Here is a 21,891-nt window from a genome sequence, read left to right as displayed (position 1 = left end):
GTGCTGTCACAGAGATATCGGAGAGCCTACTATATAGTTTTATTTAATTTTTTTGGAAGAAAGATCTCTTGTATTGATCACACTTTGATTAGCACCGTGATTAGCTACCTAACCTTGCATTGCTGATTACAATGTATATGATCAGCCAAATCTGGGGTGCAAACAGAGATCCCTGTTGGGTCTCTCCTCTCTTTCATAGACCTTCTGGTAGGTGTCAGCATTGCCAGTACATGCAATCACTCAGGAAGCCAGAGATGTCCCTGGTTGTATGAAAAAGGCTGGATGTACCGGTGTGTCCTAAGAGACATCTTGCCTCATCTTCTATGAATGTGCCAGTACGTCCTTAGGGTAGCTAAGGGGGTAACGTGTAATGCAGACTAGGTAAATGAGTCAGGTACACTTATAGAGACTGCAATTGATAATGTTAGGACATTATGTTGATGCTTATGAGCATCCAAGGGAATTCACTATCCCTCGTGTTGTTCTGCTTCCAGGCTACAGCAGAGACAGTGTATGACATCCTATCTCCAACACCGCCAGTAGCCCGGGGCTCATTTGATGCCAGACAGTCCCGTAAGCTCAGAAGAGGCCATCAACCAGCAGATCTACGAGAAGGTGTAGCCAAGGCATATGATACTGTGAGAGAGGTGAGTGCATATTGAAATTGTTGGCACATTATATACGCATTTGCACTACTACTTTTTTCACTGTTAAAGAGTGTGGAAATTGTAAAATTATATGTTGTCATCAATGTCATGGCAGCAACAATAATTTGTGCCTCTACAGGGTGTTATCGACACAGCTCAGACCATCCGTGATGTAGCATCCCGTGGCCATGAACAGAAGGGCTTGACTGGGGCAGTAGGAGGAGTGCTGAGACAGATCCCACCTACTGTAGTGAAGCCATTCATAGTGGCCACAGAAGCCACTTCAAACCTTCTTGGAGGAATGAGGAACCAGATCCGACCTGATGCTCACAAAGAGGACTCTCAAAAGTGGAGATCCGATGAGGGACAGGACTGAATAATAGCAACTTTCTTTATGAAGTGCCAAAGGAGTTTTAATCTGTGAAGATGATTGGGGTATGCTGGATCTGTGCTTCAAGTTTGGACAAATAATGTCATTGCAAAACTATCACAGACCAGTCATAACTACCTTGTTTTTCTCCATTAAACAGCCACTTAATTTTTTCCCATAAAATTCTCTCCATGTTCGTTTTTTCCAGAAGACTACTTTCTAAAAATTTCCCTGTGAATATACTTATTGGTCACAAAGATAGTAACCCTTCCAGATGTTTAATTCGCCATATGTCTCTATGTAATTATTCTATAAAACTGATAACCCATGCAGTGACTGAATCTCATGGCTGGGCTAAGCTATTTCAGTGTAATCACAAGGCAATATGGCACTTTTTTGGCCTTGTGTAATGACATTTTCTACCAAGCAGAAAGGGAATCGGAGCACAGAAGCGACTGTTCTTTCACTGCAAGTGTCTCAAGCACAGCTATACATGGCCTCGCTCCTTTCCTTTATAAGTTTTATATCCCTTTTCCCACTTTTAAATGCTTATATTTCAACTCTGAGGCCAAATAAGTATAAATATATAAATATGTATAAATAAAAACAATGTAAAGATTTTCCAGTGTGATATGCTCCTGTTGTACGAAACATAGAGAAGAATGTAACATGAAGAATTTCACCAGAACATAGATATAAATTTTATTTCACAGAATGTGGGATAATGGGGTATCTAAACTGTGTTAAACCAATAGTTTCTCACACACATTAAGGTATAGTAAGCCCACATTGTGATTTTGTTCAAACTTTTCTCAGTACTTTGATATGAAAGGAGTTAATTATCATATTCCAGCAAAATAATGTGACACAGCATGAGGCTATTAGCGTGGCATCAGTCCTGGTTTGTATGAATGTCGTGCAACAATGCACTGCGTTACAACCCAGCTGTTAGAAGAGATCACTGGTCTGTTATTACATTGTCATTATATTGATCACCCGATGCCTGTAACAGTCTGGAACTCTATGTGGTGTTGAGTATATATCATGAAACTTAAAGTGCAAGTTTACGTAATTCACGGTAATATGACCAACGTGATCCAATGTGAAGATGACGGTAACTATGGCTGTCACTTGTAATATAGAATAACAAAGCTAAAGGGGACCTATTTGTGTGCTTCAATAATGGATATGACCCTACTATTTAATAACCATGTTGAAGCTGGGCTGTCCTGCCTTCCCACCCACAGCATAATGATACAGTGATATAGACTGAACGAAACAAGACGTTTGATACTCCCACTGAGTAAGACGGAGATGGTCTCTACTGGCCATGGTTGATCCAGATAAATGTGAATTGGTGATCGTAAACATAGGCTTGTGGTTTGTTTACCATATTTACATTTTGCTGAACTGGTTAATGCCGTTTCATGCTCAACTCTCCCTGTTGAAGATTAAGACTATAGTTGGTCTTGGGCACTCCCTTTTTGCTGTTATTTTCATGTTACTCTTAAAGAATAATTTTGTTATTAGCTCAGTAAAAACAGACAACTCAAGTAAGACTCAGATCAGTGCATACAACATGCCGCACAAGCTGTATAGCCCCCGTTGCCAGTGTTTTACACATTGTGATCATGCGATACTTTGAGTTCATGCTTTAACCGAACTTAAAATTTTGATTCTTTTGAAGCAACAACGTACTGCAGTAACAATTTACTGCAACCCTTCATGATGGGTGCTTTATGTTGTTTTGATTGTAGTGAACCAACCAAGGCTTCCGATATCCAGCCAATATAGATGTGCCTGAGGTTCATTTGTGAATTATGTTTTGTTTTTGTGTTTTACACTGAGCTTCACAATTCTTTATTTTTTGAGTAACCCTTTTCCCTGAATCAGATGATTGGTAGCCAGGTCAACTGTGTCCATGCTGCTAATTGATTAGCACCATCTCTGTAAGTCTTTACACCTTTCCTATATGAGGGACCTCAGCATAGCTTCTTTTTTTCACAGGTTTCTGTCGCCCCCCCACACAGGTGTATCACGGACCTCTGCCGATGTCTCTTGTGTTGTTAAAAGGTCTTTTTCTGCTGTCTTTGCAATGGTATCATTTATTTCCCTTTCTGTTGATGCACTCTTACATGATAGGCTTTTCCTTATTTCCTCTATTGCTTTTTCTTCTGGCTCTTTGGGCACAATTTCCCTGCTTTCCTCCAATTTCTGCATTGTGTCCCGAATGGTCTGAATGAGATTTGTGAGCCCAAGCAGGTAGCCATCCTCATGGTTCCCAGCCTCCCAAGCCACATCATGTCTCAGGGTAAGGTGAGCAGGTGCTGGAGATGTTTTGCCAAAATCGATCATCCACACGTTTGAGAAGCCTCGACGGTCATGAACAAAAAGGAGGGAGCTGCCAATCACCTGAGGCAGGAAAGCAACAGATTTCACATAACCACCTTTCTAACAAAAGTCTTTGTTTACATATACCCCCCTATTATACACACTTTATAGTAGAAAATGACCAAAACATTTACACTTTCGTTTTATTCCAGTAAACTTTCTCGACATACCAAGAGGCTGCAATATTTGTCAGTTATGTGCAGGTTTAGAGGATCTCCCCAAAGCAGGGTGGGATTGTCTGACTAAATAGCTGAAATACTAACATGTAAATGTCATGAAAGCAGTTATTCTTGTAATCACACTAAGGTTTTTGAAATATTTGTGAAAGAATTTCATCCTGCCTCATTATTCTCTGGATATTTTGGTATTGTATAATCCATATAATCTTTCCTATTCCCGTATTCTATACCATTAAAAAAAAAGAAAAGCAATATACATGTTAAAATACGCAGTTCTTTAGCAGGGGAAGTATGTTGCATGTTAGGGATATATCTACCCAGGAAAAAAGGCAGGAAGTGAAAGTGTATCTTATATTACAGTGCCACGTGGTATATGATACATTTGTATCCCAAGATTGTTTTTTGGGTGGGTTGTTTTTTGGGTTTAACTTGTTTGCCTTAACCATGGCAAAAAGCTTACACTTGTTTTTATTTTTATGTCTAGCAAAATGGTATTGTATAACCTTCAGGAGTCTGTTGTGAGTAGTGGCTCAACATATTGAGTGGAGCAAACTAGTAAAATCATTACACTGCATTGGGGATATCCAAAAGACTAAAGTGCTGCACATAGGCCAACTTGATGGACCATGCATTTCTTCTTGGTTACATTGTTGCAATCTTTATACCTATAGAGATTCCTTTTGGAGCGAGACAAAGATTGCAGATATTCATCTGGTATGAATGTTTTTAGGCAAGCAGCAAATCCATTTGATATTTTTCATTCCACATTTTATTTAGTCTTAATCCGAAGATTTTGTTTGAGACCAACGGAAATGGCTTCAACAATTTTTTTTTCTTAACAAAAAGGGGAAGCAGCAGAACATGAACTCGGAATTGGAATTACGCGGTTTTCTTTCTTTATTAAAGATTATGTGCTCATGCTGCACGTACATGGCATGAACTACCAAGAGCTGAGGCAGAGGCTGAGACACAGTAAAACATCTTAATTGTAATACTTATAATATTTATCACATATTTTGCCTCTATTTTTTTAACTACAACTTGATTTCTCACTGGCACAAAACACGAAGGTCTTATACTGGCCTGTTGACATCTCTAAACAGCAGCTTTTGTCCCTTCTTACTGACCTCATGTGTGCTGAAGAATACAGATTCCTTCAGAACAGCTTGCATGCCCTCCAGTCTGTTCAAGTAGGCAGCCTGCAATGAACAAACTGTTATTCTGACTTCATTCATCTCAACGTGACAGCAACTTACAGGAGCCATCAGCTTTCCACATTTATTACCGTATTTCCTTGATTATAAGACAAGGTTTTTGTTTTTGAGCAAATACTCCTCGTCTTTTATTTGGGGTTGTCTTCTAATCAGACCTCAAATAGAGGTCTGACTACAAGACTAACATCCAGATCCCCCGCAGCGCTGCAGGGGATCCTCCTCTCTGGCAGCCTCTGCTGTTGCCGGCGCTTCGTCTGGGGGCTTCTATGACGGAGCACCGGCGTGACATGACCTTCCGGTGCTCTGTCATAGAAGCCCTGGCGGAACTAACAGGCAGCAGAGGTTGTCTATGCACAGCATGCAGACGTCCACCGGCTGCCCCCAATAAACACCAGGGAGTCTGAAGTACGGGGGACAAGTCTGGGGAAGCATTGGTAAGTCGGGGTGGGCATACAGGGGGTTAAAGGGCATTACTATAGGCAGAGTGACATATAGGTGGTTAAAAGGCATTCCTGTAAGCAGAGTGGCATATAGGGGTATAAGGCATAACTGGGGGGCAGTGGCATATAGGGGGGGTAAAAGGCATTTCTGGGGCAGAGTGATATATATCAGAGAGGCAGAATGGCATATAAGGGAGTATAAGGCATATCTGGGGGGCAGATGACCATAACTGGGGGGCAGGTTGGCAAATAAAGAAATAAAAACAAAAAAATAATTTTTCTCAATCATGGTTTATTATTAAATATGAAAAACAGTTTACATGTGAATTAATATTTACTAGTAAAACATTTTTCCTATAGGGTAGTCTTATATTCAGGTTTTTTCTTTTTTTCCTAAATTAATTTGGGGGGGGGGGTCTCATGATCGAGCAAATATGGTATTTGTTTTCTATAGCATCATAATATTTTGCAGCGCTGCATAGAAGCAAGCAATGCAGAGAAATGTGTAATATTTTTTTTACCCGTATTTGCTGAATTATAAGCTGACCCCCCCCCAAATTTGAATATTCATTTAGGAAAAAAGAAAAAGTTTTACAAGTAAATATTAATTCACATATTTTCATTTTTAATAAAAACTATGATTGAGAAAACATGCTCCAGCAGAAGCTGAGGATGTCTGTGCGCAGACATTCGCTGGCTGCTAGAGAGGAGGATCCAGGTCCCCTGCAGCGCTGAGAGGGATCCTCCTCTCTGGCAGCTGGTGAACGTCTGTCTATGCGCCACCTCTGCTTCTGCCCAGTACTTCCATTGGGGCATCTATGGTGGAGCACTTCACACCGGCGCTGGGTCACGGAAGCCCCAGGGGAAGTGCTGGCAGCAGCAGAGGTTGACATAGAGGAAGATCTAGGTCCCCTGCAGTGCTGCGGGGGATCTGGATCTTAGTCTTATAGTCAGACCTCTAATTGAATACAGTATAAGACAAGGAGTATTTTTCAGAGCATTTGCTTATATTCGAGCAAATACGGTAATAAAAAATCAATGAAATCTAATTCTAAAATGTATACATTTATTTAAAGTGAATAAATTACAAATGTGTACATGGGTGTGTATATCAATATACATCCAAATACTCATGCTATTATCTAGTTTTTGTGTTCTGCAGTGGATAGAAAGATTTGCATTAACATGGAAGCCTTTAGGTCCCATAAAAATGTTATTTACAAAAGCACTTTTAATCATTACATATGACACGCTATGTATGTATTTATCATAACTATTCCATGATGTGATATGTTTGAGCTGTAATAATTTCTCATTAAATATATTCATTACAGATAAGTATTTCAGCAAAAATTTATTTCATTTTTTCCACCTAACAAGATTGACACTATGCCAGTATGGGATAACTAGCAAAATAATGTATTTGTTCTGTGTTCCCTTAAATCTCTTAAGCTGCGATGGGACGTAAAGATTGTTATACATGGTAAAACCATTAAAAATGATTATATTAGAATTATATTTAGATTTTTACCATATATATAGTGGGGCTGCAGGCTGTGCATGAATTTGGAACTTAATAGTTTTTATCTGTGCGTTAATACAACTCCCTCACCATAATATCAGTCCGACCCTTGGTAAAAGTGATAAATGTCTCCACGATCTTCTCTCTGCTTTTCATTTGCTTGAAGTCTTTCTTCACGGGACCCCCTTCAATCTGTCCGAGACATGGCATTGTCTGTATGAATTTTGTTGCCACATATTCAGGACACCAAATATGATTTCATAAAGGTTTGCAGCTCCCGGAGATGAGAATTACAAAGGGTGTAAACGCACAGTAACATTTTTTATGCTTAGTTTCAAAAATATTTACTCTACTATGCCGCAATGGAAAACATAGTCATTGAATGGGACCATCACTTGCTTGATAGGACTTTCTGAGGGACAAAGACCAAGTGCCACACTGCCACTATGTACCTTGTAAGAAGCTGATAGAACATCAACAGCATTAAAATGTATTTATCCAAATTTGCTCATAGCCTTTGTTTTCCAACTGTCATTTTTGGAGATAGTGGTTTTAAATTATATAGTCTGTGTGATTTATTTGTTGAAAGAAAAAATGTGGTTTCAGTTGCCTCAGTTCACTATTCATTATGAGGGTAGTAGAAGTATTATTAAACGCTCATCTACAGACACCAGACAAGCCAGAAGGCTTGTTTTTTTCCCTCAGAAATCTCATGGTGCTGCCACAAGGGATTCTGGGTAGGCGCATGCAAATAAGGTCAACAATGATCGCCCTTTGCTTCTATATCCACTTTATACATGTAGATGAGTGTTTAATAATGCTTCTACTACCCCCTTAATTTTAAGTGGAAGGGTGTTCCATCACCTTTACCCACCAAAACTGTTGTTGTTGGTATTTCTTGTGCTTCCCCAAACCTCAAGTATTAAGCCAGTATTACCACCTCATACTGGCGAGTTCCATTAAGGACAAAACAGCTGTCCATGAGTGGTGATCTGGCTACTGCACATCTTACCCGAGTTTTCTAAACGCTGTCCTGTACAGCGGGCAATTACTTTCAAGGGTTCCATGTATAAAGTGGATATAGAGGCAAACGGTGATCATTGTTGACCTTATTTGCATGTGCCTACCCAGAATCCCTTGTGGTTATGGCAGCACCATGAGATTTCTGAGAAAAAAACAAGCCTTCTGGCTTGTCTGGTGTCTGTAGACGAGTGATTAATAATACTTCTACTACCCCCTTAATTTTAAGTGGAAGGGTTTTCCATCACCTTTATCCATCATAACGTTTGTTATTGGCTATTCGTTATGAAGGACCAATAATGGCAAGTTTTTCTGATAAGGGCAGAGCATGCCCTATACAATGTGTAATTCAATGGATATGCGTTCGGAAGAAAGCTCGCTGACTTTACACATTACACAGTGCAAGCCAAGCTCTTCTTTCAGCAAAAGGCTCACTGTTGAAAAGTCAATGAGTGGAAACTACAACTCTCCTGCAACTACCTGGTCAACTCATCCTTTATATCAGAGGGCTGAGTTCCCTTCTACACCTGCCATCAGGGTTAGACTGAATAATTATCATTGTGTAATATTTTCCTACTTTCAGGCCAAGAATTGTATTATTTTGTAAAACACAAGGTCAAATAGTACTGCTTTAAATACAGAGGTTTAAACACATAAGTTAAAAGAACTGACTTTAGTAAGAAGAATTCTAAGTTACTGCATTCATCATACTTTCAGCCTCCCAGGTATTATGACTCACTGTGGCTCCTTCAATGCGAAAGCCCAACAGAGCTGTCGAGCTTACGGTCTCCCTCCACTGCATGTAACGAGGTTTGGTGATGGCTTTCTGGTCATTCTCTTCAGAAGTGGGGGCTAAGGGATCCACACTGACCATCTTGTTATACATGTCTTTACGTGGGGTAGGCTTCAGCTGGGCTTTTGCAAGTTCTTCTTCTAGATATGTCCTGAAGCATAAGGGTTTTGAGATTTACAAGTTATATAGTAATAAACAGGTACAGTGATATCCTGGCTCAGACTGTCCCTTTTGAAAAAGGCAGTGATTGGTAATCTATGGTGTGTACGGTCTTGACAGAGGAGAATTATCACTGATCCATGGGGCATCAATCTATGAGGAGATACAGGGATGAATCTCACCTGATACCCATTTTGCAATCCATAATGCTAGGACATTCCAGGCCCATGAGGAGGTCCTCCATCTTTATATATGTCTGGCCATCTCTCTCCACCAAGCCATGATAGGTGGGTACATATGGTCTGAGGGCATCCTCCATAAGTGCCACCAGACAGGCATTCTCTATGGGACTGAACTTCTTAAGGATATGGCCTCGCTCACTTGTCTTAAAGTTACCTGTGAGAGAATCCATATTGGTAAATAATCACGGAATACAGGATGCCAAAATTCCCACTACAAACTATAAAATAAATTATACCAAGTTTAAGGTGAGCCATACCTTCACAGGCACAAGTATTCTAATCAAGTCTTCCCTACCATTATATTGAGTACTGAAGCAATGTTCACTTTATTTCCTAAATATGTGAGCCACTATTAATGTCATCTCAAAGCGGATCACTACAGCATAATGATTTTTATAAAAATACCTTACCCTAGAAATTCAAATTGGATAGGAATGCAACATAATCTTGCATAGGATATGTGGCTGGGAGGCTTTGTCATAACCAAAAATACTAATTATACTCTTTTAATTCCATGTCCATAGCTTCCATCTCTATGGTCTATCAACAGGAGGCGCAGTCATACCTTCGTGTCCAGCCAGCTGTACCCAGGAATTCTGCCGACGAAGGGACCAATGCACCATTGTAAAGAACGTCTTCCAAGATTTGGTCTACAAAACATATGTATTTTAATGCAGACTATTTCTCATTTATTCATTTATATAGAAACTTCTCTGATATTTCTGAATACTGCTAATAATTAATTTTCCCAGCTTTGGGCCAAAAAAACAACTTATGAAACAGACTATTATAACTATAGTCTGATCACAGTGTACCAATAGGATGTTTCCAGTACGAAGAAAGTCTGTGCCATGAGAGCCACACTCTTTTGTGTGGGGAAAATATTCCATCCCCAGGCTACTGTAGTTAATTAAATTAGATAATGTAAATTGAGGGGGAAGGTGAGAAACATATATGCTAACCAAAGAAAGTGTTATAGGTGAGAGAAAGAAACAAGCAAGTGGATTGTAATGGAATAACCATGAAGGGTTAGGGTAGGGTCACTAAAAGTACTAAACCAGTATTAGGTGGCATGACAGCTGTGTATTTCTAAAATTCATACGCACAATCATTACCTCCCAAGCACCTGTTTTTTCAGGGACAGTCCATACTTCTGGGAGCTTTGAACATCTTAGTGACCCCACTACAAGCTCATAACATCTCATGTTTATAGTGTATAACAGCTTCATGGCAAAGCATATAATGAAACTCAGTGCTTAATCTATATTAAATGTAAATTATACGGATAAGGCAATGAAAATGGTCCAAAACTAGGGTTCAGCATCTACACGAGCAAACATAGTCCCCATGCATGTTATTTTCATTAACATGACTTAATTATGTAATATGGTTAAACTTTTTCATTTTAGAAAATGATAAACATACCGCTATGCACAGACACATGATGCAGTGTGAGTAAGTAGATAGAAGGTTTTGAGAATATGGGTGAATAACATGGGCTGATTCACGTGAAGAGAGACTGAAAAACACAACAATCTGGCCCGGAGAAACAGATGGAAAGATGTAGAACATGAACAATGTGTCAATGAGGACTTTGCTCGGAAGTGACCAGGGTCATTCACCATACTGTCTGATGGCAAGCATGACCAGATTGCTATGAAGCAGTGTAGGCCATTGTCTTCTGCCATAGAATTGAAAAAACAACATTTGCTCTTACATTCTTTCAGATCCATTCGGGTTGTATTGTCCCTTTCCATAGGTGTGTATAAACATAAGAAAATGCAGGAGTGTGGTATTTTTAGTATATCAGATATGCCTATTCACCCTCTTTCTCATACCTTCTCAATCCACAGTCACTTCTCCCACCACATTCTTCCATGGGAGGAATGTCTCCTCCACCCTCTCTACACCTTCACTCCCCACTCTATCAGAGCTATCTGGTCCACCCTGTACTAGCTCTTATTTCTTTTCCTCAGCAGGAATCCCTCTAAATAATAGAGTCTCTATCACATATTAATCTTTCTCCTCCTCACACAGGCATTTCTCCTCTCTTTCAAAAGCCGGTTTCTCTTCCCCCCTCCTATCCTCGGGCAGGGATCTCCCTCCTCTTGCTGTGTTTACATTATTAAAATAGTTTCCAAACTGCCTGTCTCCTAGGGGTCTGTTTGTTCAGCCTTGACTTCCCCTCTTGGCCGCAGACACACACACACACACATATAAAGTACACAGGGATAGGAAGCACAATAAAATACAGCCCCAATATATACCCCTGACCTGTGTACCACCCCCCATTATTCAGATCACTTAGAGATGAAGACTTAGGACTGTAGGGCACTGGTGGAAAGAATAAAACGCCTGTAATTTTAGTCAGCAACGTGCCTGCTTTGAAACATGGGTGCTTTGGTCCACACAAAATCCATGGGGCATGAAAGTGACAGCTTTCCCCAATGGAGGCTGTTGATCTCTCAACAGAAGGAGCTATAAGGGTAGCTTACTGACCTGTGCTTGGCACAATGAGAACTGTCTGCCGTTTTGAGGTTAGACTCTTTCAAAATTAGATGGGTGATAAACTGCTCATCACTAGCACCAAAAGTGTAATAATTTTTTTTTTTAAATACAGTAAACACGCAGATCTTTAAAAAGTCGCTCATTGCTAGTTATGTTTGCTGTCTTACAAGTTATGTAAGAGATCAGTGTCTCCCTGGCAGGCAACACACTGTTTCTGTTATATAAGGCCTATTCTGTGTGATACAGGACATGGGGGAGGGGGGGCTTCCCCGGATACACAGGGAGTTCCCTTTCTTCTGCAGCTTGCAATTTAACTCTTAGCTGCCTTGCACACTCATGCTTTGTATATGTGGATCAAGAGGCAAAATTTTCTAAACAGCTAGAAATATATACAAAAATTATATGCTCTCTGCAGATGCACAAAAATGCACATGAAAAAAAAACTTGAGGGGGCAGGAAATGCACAGAGAAGAGATTCTCTACTGGGTCTGGTAGAAGGTGCTTTATCTCTTTGCACAATCTATAAAGACAAGGGGAAACCGCACAGCACAGCTTTGTTGTGAGACCACAAAGGTAAAATAGGTTGATTAAAACACTCTAACAAGAGCAATCCTTGAAGAAGAAAGACTACATTATTTTGATGCATTCTAATTCATAAACCCACCACAGTATGGTGTGTGTGGCCCTTATTCACTTAAACACTGGCCCTATTTGTGGGCAGAAGACAATTGGGGCTTCAATTTTCAAGTCAATTTCTTTAAAACAAGAATTACTTTGCAATGTTATACTGGTGTATAGAGTTCCCTTTTTACATTGCATTATATGGATGATGCATTGTATGTAACTAGCCACTCATGTTCAGCCAAGGTCTAACAACAATATAACATATATAACAACTGAATCTCTGTTTCATTAATATTTTGGTTTTCTATCTGGCAAAGTTTTGTAGCAGTTAAGACGCAACCATATGAAATATCCAATCTGACGTATGTTGGAGCAGCAAAACAATTTTGTATAATTCAATACATATTTTGGTGTCAGAAGTATCACTTTTAAGAGCCTCGGCTCTCGGGTTGTGGCTATATATATTTTACATATTACCTAAAGATCATAGGAATTCATCTAGTATATACGTTCTGGATCAACATGATGAACCTACCACTTCAAATATAGCCATACCTTTACACATTTACCACATGTCCTTTGTTTGTGTCTTCTTCATGAAACTCTGAACTTTAAAAATGATGAAATGCTGTCTAATCTGATACTACCCTACTCCACACAGCATTCTCAAATACCCTTCCCTTTACTCCGGCATCTTCTACACCTTTGTTTCATTTTGAAAATGTCTACTTGTCCCTCCTGTACTTGATTATTTCACTCCTCACCTTTCCATTTTCTCTCTCATCCACCCTCCTTCTGTGCCCTCCCCCAGTCCCCCCCTCCCTGCTGTGATCACCCAGTCCCCCTCCCTGCTGTGATCACCCAGTCATGGCCAAATTCTTAGAACTGTGTCTCTTGCAAACCACAAACTAAAGACGTCACCACAGGCAGGGAAATCCTTCTGTACAATAAGAGGAAAGGAGAGACAGGGAGGCTAGAAGAGGGCAAGAGACTTGGAGGGCACTCAGAGATAAAACCTCAGAAATAAAAGTCAAACGACGTTTGTCACTCAGCAGAAAGTAAGATAGGGAATGGAAATGGGGAAGAAAAAAGTTACAAAAGACGATGAGGTGAAAAAAGCCATCTTGGGTCAGTGGATTTACACTAGAGGGGTGCAGCACCAATATGGTCACTAACTCCTTATTTACTGAGGGTACTTCATACCCCAAAACCTAGTGATTTTTTTGTGTTTTGACGATACAGTTCTTTAGCTATGATTCCCCTTTTTTATTTTTACTGAACTCATACAAATTAAACATAATTTTTTGGACAAATTGGACTTTCTCTTGATACCACTTTAAGATGTATAGTCCAACATTTAGTATGAATCACAAAAATTAAATTTTTTGTACGATTTTCTATTATTGTCACTAAAGTAGCTGAGTTGAGCAATACATCGATTAAAGTGTCTTGAATTTCAAAATACTATATGTAAGGATTACTACAGTATATCTTTGTATCTTTATTAACAATTTTGTACCAGTATGGGGTCATGTATTGTGGTATAATCAACTGACTGTACATGTATGAGCATGAATGTGTGTATTTATGTTAGTGAGCCTGTGTAATTATGTGTAAATGTGGGGATGTATGTGTAAATATTTGTGCCAGTTTTAGGCTTTTATTGAAGCCTAAATAGCTATTCTGTAAGGTCTATAACAATTAACCAACTACATATATATATGAGGAATATTCAATGCACCATCATGTAGCACTTACATCAACTCTTAATTCCAGGGCTGTTATTTTTTATCTATCTTCTAACATATGTCTAAAAAACAATGTTTTGCTCCCTTCCCCCACAAACTGATCACATGTGATCCCTCCATGAGATCTGAACTTCTGTGAGTGTGAGGGCAACGACACGAGTGTGACACAGTTAAGTTTACCCAGGGTGGTAGGGCAAGTTTATAACAAAATAATAGTTACTTACTAAGGTTAAAAAAAGACTTCAAGTTTTACTTATCCAAGATAACCCTTAATTTTGTCGATAAAGGCCGAGGGGAGAAAATTTCTTCTTGACTTCCTATGCAGTCAAATTGATGCATTTTCTGTTCTCAGTACTCTTTCTTGCCAACATGTAAGCCAGTTTATTCTGAAAAGCTTCCACAGAGCCCGAGGTGACCACATTCATATGTGCGCGTGTATTTTGTTATTTATTTAGCGCAAACAGATGTGTTTAGTGCTTTATAGTTTACAGTATAATAAGGGGAGGTACAATAAGAGCAGCTGAACAGTAACCACAGTATGATTACATTATGAAAGGAAGCTCCTGACCCAAAGAGCACTTGCCTTACAGTCTAAGAAGGTAGTGTATTCCCAACTGCTTCTTATAGGTAAGCACATTAAATGAGTGATGAGTTAAAACTCTCTTCCTCTCCCCCTCCAGTTTTGGTTCTAAATGGCTCTTTTGGAACATGTCAATGGAACTATATCTGGCTATGTTATATAGCAAATAAACACAAGTTGCCGTTTTTGTAACTTGCATATGATATCAGACACACTTGGACATTGCTGGTAATAAATAAGTCATCGGTAGAAAGTGTCATCAGTATAACCAGCATGGGCACCAAGCAACTCTAGGTGCCCATGCTGGTGTATGTGTATATAAGAATATTTTCAAAATAATTTCAGAATTATTTCATGTACTAGACTGCAAATTAGCAAAAATTATTCATGGATATACATTTGAATAATTGCTGCAGATTTAACTAGGGATCCACACCTTGTATTGCAGCCCTCGTGTCTAATAAGTGATTAAACAGTACTGCTTGGCATTTTCAAGGCTTTGGATATCCTTTTATATCCTTTTCCATCTTTATAAAGTTCCATTATTTTGTTACGCAGGTCTTTTGACGGTTCTTTTCTGCTTCCCCTGGCTCAGTATAGCCTGCTCAGTGCATCCACATCAGAGATAACAAACTTATTGACTATTTATACACAGACACAATTGCAATTTAAAAAGCCACAGGTGTGGCAAATCTTTAATTGCCATTTTATCCTGTTTGTGTCACCTTGTGTGTCTGTAACAAGGCCAAACATTCAAGAGTATGTAAACGTTTGATCAGGACCATTTGGGTGATATCATTATGATTTAGTTTAGTATAGTATAGTAGGTTGAAAAAAGACTTCAGTCCATCAAGTTCAACCTTTCACACATACCCACTTCTAAAGTTGATCCAAAAGAAGGAAAAAAAAAACCCTACTTGGGGCAATTACCAATTATGCCACAACAGAGAAAAATAATTCCTTCTTGATTCCATAGTGGAATAGTAAACCAGATTACTCCCTGGATCAACTTGCTAATACGACTGTCCTTTTACCAGTTGTAGCCCTTTATGTTATGCTTAACCAGAAAAGCATCCAGACCTTTCTTAAGAATATCCACAGTTAGATAATACAACATCAGTAGGCAGAGAATTCCATATTCTTATTGTTCTTACTGTGAAGAACCCTTTCCCATGCTGATGCTGAAATCTCCTTTCCTCAAGTCTCAACTGATGACCCCGTGTCTTTTGTAGAGACCTCTTGGTGAACAGATCACTAGAGAGCTATTTATACTGACCCTGCATGTATTAATACAATGTGATCAGACCCCATCTCAAATGTCTCTTTTCAAGTGAAAACAAGTCCAGTTTTTTCTAGTCTTTCTTCATAACTAAAATTCTCCATTCCTCTAATTAACTTTGTAGCCCGCCTCTCCGCTTTCTTCAGCTCTATAACATCCTTCTTAAAAACTGGTGCCCAAAATTGCACTGCATATTCAAGGTGAGGCCTCACCATTGCTCTATAAAGAGGTAAAATGATATTTTCATCTCGTGATTTAATACTCCTCATTATGCATGCCAATACCTTACTGGCTTTTGCAACTGCTGACTGGCACTGCACCTTGTTGCTAAGTCAACAATTATACCCAAGTCCTTCTCCTTTTCTACTTTTCCAAAAGCAATGCCCTTTAGATCTCACCTGCCACTTATTTGCCCAGCCCACTAGTTTATCCAAATCATTCTGAAGAGAAGCTACATCCTGGTCAGCCTTTATAACCTTACCTAATTTTGTGTCAGCAGCAAACATAGACAAGTGACTTCCAATATCTATTGCAAGATCATTAATTCCAAGATCATTAATAAAAAAGTTAAAGAGAACAGGACCCAAGATAGAGGCACCCCACTTACCACAAGTGTCCACATCGACATCGAGGCATTACAGCAACACCGCAAAATCAATGCCAACATTTCACAATTTCTGCCAGGGTATGCAAACTTTTGAGCACAACTGTATGACATGCTGCCCCAGTGTGTACCTATATCACACCCTGCCCTTCTGTGTACCATAAGTACAATCATCAAACTCCAAACTGAAACATAGTGTTAGACCTTTCTACTCATGTGCTGATATTCCCTAATACTGTGAACAAAGTATCTCTTTTCTACAGCTGAGTAATTTAGTTGTCCCACTTTATGGGATAAATACAAATGATCCACAAGGGTGACAAAAGAGCTCCCTTCTGTAAGGGTGGCCAAAATAGACTTTCCCTTGTTCCCCAAGGTGACAACACGTTTGTCTTCCTTTTCCACTTAGACCTGGCACATGTCTTTCTCAGTGTGACCAGAGGGTATGCCTCTTTCTACAGTTGTACAATCATTTTCCATGGTCATAAGCTATCTTTATAAATATAGCATAATCCCACTTAATTAAAAACCCCATAAAAGGTAACGCTCTCTGCACACAAGATATTCCAGGCCCAACATACAAGCCATGGGAAGCTGCTTTATTAGGAGGGTACATTTTTAATCATGATGGAACGGAAAATATATAACATTAATGTTATTCCAAAAACAGAAATTAAAACAATAAAAAATAGTAATGGTCATGAAAGAGGGTGTGTTTAACAGGTGAAAAATAGCAAATAGTTTTTACTTTTCTAAAAGTGCAGACCTAAAAAGAGTTTCACCCTTAAATCACACAGTGTACACAGAATACAGGAGGCAGATACCACCCTGCCCTCAATTAGGTGGCACAAAGGTATACGCATTACGCATTTTTTTGTTGAAAAGGTAACAAATAGGGAATCCACCAAACCTACCGCAAAGCTGAACACGCTAGGCTCACAGATTTCACTATTCCTTTAGCAAGGTTCAAGAAGAGCTTGGGACCAGAGCCGGCCTTAGGCGTTGTGGCGCCCTGTGCGGACTACTCCTCTGGCTCCCCCCCCTCACTACCCCCCTCTCTGCCCCTTCAAACTACCCGCCCTCTCTGCCCCTTCAAACTACCCCCCCATGCCCCTTCAAACTACCGCCCCTCAAACTACCCCTTCAAACTACCCCTTCCCGTCTGCCCCTTCAAACTACACCCCCCCTGTCCCTTCAAACTACACCCCCCCTCTGCCCCTTCAACCTACACCCCCCCTCTGCCCCTTCAAACTACACACCCCCCCTCTGCCCCTTCAAACTACACCCCCCCCTCTGCCCCTTCAAACTACACCCCCCCTCTGCCCCTTCAAACTACACCCCCCCCTCTGCCCCTTCAAACTACACCCCCCACTTACCTTGTTGCCGGAGTCCTGCGGTGAGAGCGGGAGGCATCCGTCTTCTCTCTCTGCCGCGGTGCCAGCATTTCATGTTGAGAGCCGGAATAGTCCGGCGCTCAACATGAGATGCCGGCACAGCGACGGAGTCACGGAGAGTAAGGGGCGCCGAGCGGTTGCCGAGAACTTCACAAGCAACCGCTCGGCGCCCCTGACCGGGACTTAGATTTAAGCATCGGTTTTTTTTTTAAACTTTATTTAACATGAATGATGTTAAATAAAGTTTTAAAAAAAAAACAAAAAAAAAACCGATGCTTTAATCTAAGTCCCGGTCAGGCGCCCCTGCAACCATGGCGCCCTGTGCAGTCGCACAGGTCGCACACCCCTAAGGCCGGCCCTGCTTGGGACAGTGCCAGAATTAGTGCGGTAAGAGGCCTGGTGCTTAATAGCTAGTAGCCCCCCTCAAAAGGAATAACAGCTGAATTTGAGATATTCCCAACTCAACGGCCTACATTTTGAAATTCTCAATACAATTCTCCTGAAATTTGTTCCCCATACATTACTATTTTCCCCATGTGTATTTGTTAACTCTCCTCCCTAGAAAGGGTGCAGAGGCAGGCTACAATATTAATAAAAGAAATGGAGCACTTTAGTTATGAAAAAAGGGTAACAAATTTAAATCTGTTTAGTTTAGAAAAACATCACCTCAGAGGGGATACGATAGCATTATATAAATATATTCGGGGACAATACAAACCATTGTGTGGAAATCTGTTCATAAACAGGACTATGCATAGGACACGTGGTCATGCATTCAGATTGGAAGAAAGGAGATTTAGACTAAAGCAGAGGAAAGGGTTTTTTACAGTAAGGACAATAAGGATGTGGAATTTTCTGCCTGCAGAGGTAGTTTTATCGGAGTCTGTACAGACGTTTAAACAGCAAACGGATGAATACTTGTAAAACCATAATATTCGGGGATATAATCTGTAATTATGGGGAAACAGCTTATTGATCCAAGGAGAAATCTGACTGCCATTTTGGGGTCAAGAAGGAAATTTTTTCCCTGGTTAGTGAAAAATTGGAAAGAGTCAAACTGGGTTTTTTTTGCCTTCTTTTGGATCAACAGCAACAAATTAACAGATATAGGAAAGGCTGAACTTGATGGATGCATGTCTTTTTTCAGCCTATATAACTATGTAAGTATATGTAACTATGTCTCCCAATATATTTTTTTATCAACCCTCTTCTTCACTCGTTTTTTTATTAAACTACAAATCTCTTTTTTTTTTATTAAACCCCAACATGATTACATGTTCCCAATGTTTTACACCCCACCATTTCATCTCCCTTATGTTTTACACCTCACAGTTACATCTCGCCTATGTTTTACACATCACCATTAAATTTCACTTGTGTCATACTCCCACCTTGTCAGATCCCTTGCCTCCCTACCGCATCCCGGCCTCCAGTAAAATACCTTGCCCCTATCATATGTCCAGTTCCCTATAATATCCCCAGCCTGTTCTCAGATCTCCTGCCCCCTATAATATGCTTTACCCATAGACCTCTATCAGCTAGAATGGCATATTTCAGATTACCTACCCCTTGTCATATGCTTTTACCTAAGACCTGTATCAAAACCTCAGCCCCAGTAATATTTCCCCCACCTCCTGTAATGTCCACTGCAGTCCCTATAATGCCCCCCTTAGCCCCTGTATTGTCCCCACAATCCCTGTATTGTGCCCCACAGCGCATATAGTTTTAGTTTCTTATATTAATTTATACACCAACATATACATACTCACAAAGTCATATTTTAGTCCAGTTCATATGGAGGAAATTTGAATCTATAGACATATGTGATTCAGATGTTTTTTTTACACTTGCTTATCTTATTTCACACATCAATATATTTCCATGCACACACACACACACACACACACACACACACACACATGCTTCCACACACACACATATACTAACATACTGCCACACTCACTAACATACTGCCTCACACACTAATATACTGCCTCACACACTAACATACATTTGCACACACACTAACACACAAATACACACTAACGTTTTTATACACATATGCACTACCATACATACACACACTAAGAAACATACTTCTAGACACCCCTACTTTAGTTTGCTCAGGAAGGGGCAGTAAACCAGCCTATAATAGCTCTCTTCTGGTGGTCCTCGCTGAGTATGAGCACCAGGATATGATGTCATATCTCAGACTCAGTAAGGCAGCAGCCTGCCAGCCTAGAGGTTTGCCTGGCCTGGAGGGGGGGAATTGTGGTGCCGGTGTTGGGGGACACCACCGGAGAAAGCACCTGTAGGGCCTGTGAAGGGAGGGCTTTGCACTGGCTGCACCCCCTGATGTTCTGCTCCTGCTAAGGGGGAACCCATTTAATGTAAATTAAAGTAGATCGGTTATTTTTTTCTGAAGTTTGGACTTAGAGCTCTGTACTTTAAATAAGAAGTAACACATGTAACAAAAACTTCCCTTATGTGTATCATATATAGAAATGTATCTTAACCTTGTTTTCCCAGCGTCTGAAAGATTATTCTACTCCATTATGTTACTGCTAAACTATTGTTAAGTTCCTGATTATTGTTGATTGGCTCAAATAGCCTTTGATTGGTTCAAATAGCCTTTGTAAGGATGGGGAAGGGAGAGAACTTTTAGATTACAGATCACAATTTCATTGAGGTTAACATCTAAACTAAACATTCTACTGATGGACAAAAACACAAACTACTGGTAGATATAATTATAATAAACAAGTTTAGCCTTTCATAATGCATAGTGAAATAGGTCAAGTAAAAAAAAGAACTTTCGAGTATGAAAAAGGCCAATGTTTCTCCTTCCTCATGGGTTTGCATCCCACAGCAGTGTTAAATACACCATAGATTTTGTGTATTTCTCCTCCCCTATCCATATAATCTGTTACAATGCAACCCACATACTGACTGCAAACCAATAATTTTCCCTCTGACAGTATTATCTAGTTCCCACCTGCTGTATTCCTTGCTGGCTTTGTACCTCTTTTCAACTCAGCAGGCGATTAGCATCTTCACCCACTGATAACAATTTCTACCCGCATACACTGTGCATTTTTTAACTGTTTCACAACTGTACAACCCTCTTGTTATTTGCATTACAGCAATAAATGATATTTCTTCCCTTCACATTACCACATCATTACCACCCACCACTGACGCTTTCTCCTCACCTTACGAAGGGTTTTCCGCTTCATCTGAATCTCTTCCTCTTCACTAAAGACCTGGTCACTTTCTGGAGAAGAGTATGCAACTGAAGAGCAGGTGGATGTGCTTGAGATTGAGCGATCTGATGCCCTTTCTGTCTTCTTTTTGGTGTCTTCCCCTGCAAGGACTTCCATTATGTCATCTTTCCCTATAGACCCACTGTCATTCCTTTCTGAACTGATTTCACATTGTTTTGTAGCGAAATATCCTTGGGTCTCTATGTCCTTTTCTTTCTCAGACCCTAGCTTTGGGAAATCTTCCACTATGGAAGACAATTCTGAAGGCTCCATTTATGGTGCTATTGACGGAAAGCCCTCACTGAATCTCAAAACTGCAATCCCTCTTAGTTCCTAAATGTTCATCCAGAGGTCCTTGTTTTGCTGTTTCATCAGCCTGTCTTCCAAGATCTTTCTTAGCCCCAGTCTTCCTGTGCAAATGACATCTGTAAATAAAATACATTTTGAAGACAAAAGAAATTACATTTGTAAAGTCATGTCATGGTCTGACACGTTTACATATGTACTATTTTTCTTAGCAGAACATATTAACAAGGAGAGTTGTCAATGTCACAATGTATCTACATGAGTCAAGTTGTAAATGCATACTTCAGACCTTATATGCACTGTAATGCAAATTAAAGCTGCATGTTACCTTTTAATTATGTTTCTTTGCATCCAAATACACAATCATCATCTTTATACATATGGTATGTTTTACCACCTCACTACCTCTTTTGTCTTGCATGAGATGCCTACAACCAAATGTAGCACACAACTCCAGGACATAATCACACAAGACTGACATTTAAAAAAAATTACTGCTTGCTTATATTAATCAAATAAATTTAAGCATGATTTTTTTTATTTCTTTTTCAATTAACATGAACACATAAAACCTTTAAAGTAAAAAAGGTGCTGTTCCACCTAATCTG

The 21,891-nt window shown here is 39.8% G+C and overlaps 2 protein-coding genes across 2 annotated transcripts in view; one reads left to right on the top strand and one right to left on the bottom strand.

Moving 5' to 3' along the window:
* LOC149281757 (autophagy-related protein 2 homolog A-like) overlaps positions 1-1,023 on the top strand; it is a 66,415-nt gene extending 65,392 nt beyond the window's left edge. Inside the window, exons 41-42 of the mRNA XM_089499053.1 lie at positions 495-647; positions 787-1,023. Coding sequence (XP_089355179.1) covers positions 495-647; positions 787-1,023 — 390 coding nt within the window. The remainder of the gene's footprint in view (positions 1-494; positions 648-786) is intronic.
* Positions 1,024-3,018: 1,995 nt separating this feature from the next.
* LOC149281756 (inositol-trisphosphate 3-kinase B-like) lies at positions 3,019-21,250 on the bottom strand. The gene is made up of 7 exons (XM_089499052.1): positions 20,927-21,250; positions 9,543-9,627; positions 8,918-9,131; positions 8,523-8,727; positions 6,854-6,955; positions 4,715-4,786; positions 3,019-3,429 (listed from the first exon to the last, which is right to left on the bottom strand). Exons 1-7 carry the CDS (start codon positions 21,248-21,250, stop codon positions 3,019-3,021), a joined length of 1,413 nt encoding a protein of 470 aa, XP_089355178.1.
* Positions 21,251-21,891: the final 641 nt, after the last annotated feature.

Source organism: Sceloporus occidentalis, unplaced genomic scaffold (genome assembly GCF_023333645.1).
Source record: "Sceloporus occidentalis isolate IW3139 unplaced genomic scaffold, rSceOcc1.0.p SCAF_128, whole genome shotgun sequence".
Lineage (NCBI taxonomy): Eukaryota > Metazoa > Chordata > Lepidosauria > Squamata > Phrynosomatidae > Sceloporus > Sceloporus occidentalis.
The sequence above is the reverse complement of the archived record's forward strand: the minus strand, read 5'-3'. Positions and strand labels throughout refer to the sequence as shown.

Coding starts and splice junctions, on each gene's coding strand:
- LOC149281756 (XM_089499052.1), bottom strand. CDS start 21,250: ATGGAGCCTTCAGAATTGTCTTCCATAGTGGAAGATTTCCCAAAGCTA. Junction 8,728..8,917: donor GATTGCAAAATGGGTATCAG/GTGAGATTCATC, acceptor CTTATGCTTCAG/GACATATCTAGAAGAAGAAC. Junction 3,430..4,714: donor TATTCTTCAGCACACATGAG/GTCAGTAAGAAG, acceptor TTCCTGCCTCAG/GTGATTGGCAGCTCCCTCCT.